At 28.7% G+C, this 2,679-nt stretch overlaps 1 protein-coding gene across 1 annotated transcript; it reads right to left on the reverse strand.

Moving 5' to 3' along the window:
• Positions 1 to 48: 48 nt before the first annotated feature.
• LOC120262685 lies at positions 49 to 1,799 on the reverse strand. The gene is made up of 4 exons (XM_039270666.1): positions 1,000 to 1,799; positions 559 to 906; positions 364 to 469; positions 49 to 279 (listed from the first exon to the last, which is right to left on the reverse strand). The coding sequence occupies exons 1-4, from the start codon at positions 1,797 to 1,799 to the stop codon at positions 49 to 51; spliced, it is 1,485 nt and encodes a 494-aa protein (XP_039126600.1).
• Between the last annotated feature and the right edge of the window lie 880 nt (positions 1,800 to 2,679).

Raw genomic sequence — 2,679 nt, forward strand, 5'->3', positions numbered from 1 at the left:
AGTTACGTATTGCTTATTGAATGATGTCAGGTAAAAACCCCATAATAGTTAATCTCCTTCAATAGTGTGCATCCCTGAACTTGCATAACTCATCATCTTAGATGTTACAACAACCCCACTATTTTGAGTTTTCAACCATCTTTCACGAGCTTTGGTGTGAAATCTAAAACCATTAACAATGTATCCAGTGTATCTCCTTGTTGTATCCATTGGACCACGAGCAAGTAGTCTAAGTTCATCGGTGATGTTTGCATTTCCTTGTTGCTCCAATTGTGAAACCTATGTAATATCATACATAATTAATTAAAATAATGCTATAACTTAAAAATATTATAAGTAATCCAAACATGAAGTCACACTTACATAATCATGAAACCAATCATGAAATGTTTCACTTTGTAACTTTTGTATCTCATAAGGCGAAAGACGTGGGGAGCGATTACGCCTCTTAATAAATTGCTCATGCTTCCTAAATACAAAATTAAATATACCAAATAAAAGAATTTCGATTAATATAATTTAGCACACATAAAAATTTATATGATGAATTAATCTTACTTTAAAAATGGAGCAACTCTATCAAAATTGAACAACACATAACGATGTGCTTGCACCAAAGTTTGGTTGTCAAGTGTAATACGTGAGACCCTCTTACGCTTGTTACTACTAAAGCCTTTATTTTTTTTCCTTCCCAATGGTCTTCCAACATTTGCAAAAATAGATACTTCCTCATCATTGGCAACATTTTGATCTTCTTCATTTCTAGTTGATTGATTGAAGCTAGTTTTAGTCCCCACTAAATATCGTGAAGCAAAAGTTAAACATTCATTAGCTAAATAGCCTTCTGCAATTGAACCCTCTGGACTAGCTCTATTACGCACATACGTCTTAAGCGTAAGAAGAAACCTATTCAAATATAAAATCAAATATAAATATATGTATTAAATATAAAATTGAAATTTAGGTATTTAAAATAAATATTTAGAATGCAACATATACCTCTCAACAGGATACATCCACCGATATATGACTGGACCAGCAAGTCTTGCTTCATTTGCTAAATGAATCACCAAATGTACCATTATGGTAAAAAAAGACGGAGGAAAATTTTTTTCCATTTCACATAATGTTGAAGCAGCTCGATACTCAAGCAAATCAAAGACACTTTCTTGAAGAACCTTAGAGCAAAGGTCTTTAAAAAAATTGGACAAGTCAATTAGAACTGAGCACACTTTTTCAGGTAAAGAACATCGTATTGCTATGGGAAGAAATTCTTGCATTAATAAATGACAATCATAGCTTTTCAGTCCTATGAGCTTCCGTTGTTTAAGTTGCACACAACGTGAGATATTAGAAGAATATTCATCTGGAGTTCTCATTTCCTTGAGAATCTTCAAAAAATTATTTTTTTCTTCCAAACTCATCTGATATGAAGCTTGTGGTAAATATTGAATATTAGTGTCAGGATGAGTTTTGGGATGAAGAATGCTCCTGATACCCATTTCAACAAGATCAAGTCTGGACTTATAAGTGTCCTTTGATTTCCCATCTTGTCCAATCAATGTGCCAAAGATGTTATCACATACATTTTTTTCTATGTGCATGACATCAAGATTATAACGCAATAGAAGATGTTTCCAATAAGGCAATGTGAAAAAAATGCTCTTCTTTTTCCAAGGTCCATCTTTGCTACCATTCATATCTTCCACTTGTCTCAACACTTCAATACCAGATGATGGTAATGGAGCATTTCTAAATTCTTGTGTCCCATCAAAAGAAAGTTTATCTTCTTCAGCCATCATATCATGCAATAACTCATGAATATCATTGCCAAACACTATTTCTTCTTCATTACTTATAACAGTAGAAGTAGCTACTTCCGTGGTTTCCCCATGAAAAATCCATCGAACATATCTTTTAAGAAAGCCATCACAATAAAATTAGAAGCGAATCAAGCAATTATAAAAAGTTTATGAACTAAGTGCATTGGAACACTAATGCAAATACTTAAAAGATTCATGAGATCTTGGATGAAGTAGGAACTTACACAAGCATTATAAAAAAAAAATCAAGAACTAAAAAAAAAGTGGAAGTGTGCCTTAAGATGGAGACAACAATAAAATAAAAAATAGACGGTAGTATAGACATTGAGAAATATAATTTACCTTAGTAATGATGAGAGAGAAAGAAAGATTGAGAAAGAATAGAAATTGAGATAGAGATTTATATAGAATTTTGTTTTTAAATATAGAATTTTGTTTTTAAATTTTTATAAACTTTAAACTAAATTTAGATAAATTAAAATTATTCAGAAATTTTTATAGGATATATCTTTTTATTGATTGAAAATTTGTTCAAAGTCTATATTAAAACTAATATATATTTATATTTTTTAATTAAATTGGCAATAATTTTTAAAAAAATTATTAACAAATTTAAACTAAATTTAGATAAATTAAAATTATTTAAAAATTTTTATAGGATATATCTTTTTATTGAATGAAAATCTTTTCAAATTCTATATAAAAACTAACATATTTTTATATGTTTTTAATTAAATTCGCAATAATTTTTTTAAAAAATTATTAACAAATTTAAACCAATGAAACTTGAATTTTAAATTATCTTTTAAATATATTTCGCAATAATTTTTTTTAAAAAAACTTATAACAAATTTAA

Source organism: Dioscorea cayenensis, chromosome 1, assembly GCF_009730915.1.
Source record: "Dioscorea cayenensis subsp. rotundata cultivar TDr96_F1 chromosome 1, TDr96_F1_v2_PseudoChromosome.rev07_lg8_w22 25.fasta, whole genome shotgun sequence".
Lineage (NCBI taxonomy): Eukaryota > Viridiplantae > Streptophyta > Magnoliopsida > Dioscoreales > Dioscoreaceae > Dioscorea > Dioscorea cayenensis.

What these genes read in the sequence shown, in the direction of transcription:
- LOC120262685 (XM_039270666.1), bottom strand. Translation starts at nt 1,799, where the DNA reads ATGGCTGAAGAAGATAAACTTTCTTTTGATGGGACACAAGAATTTAGA. An exon ending in TGGATGTATCCTGTTGAGAG is followed by an intron (nt 907 to 999) that starts GTATATGTTGCA and finishes ATATTTGAATAG; the next exon opens with GTTTCTTCTTACGCTTAAGA. An exon ending in AGAGTTGCTCCATTTTTAAA is followed by an intron (nt 470 to 558) that starts GTAAGATTAATT and finishes TTTTGTATTTAG; the next exon opens with GAAGCATGAGCAATTTATTA.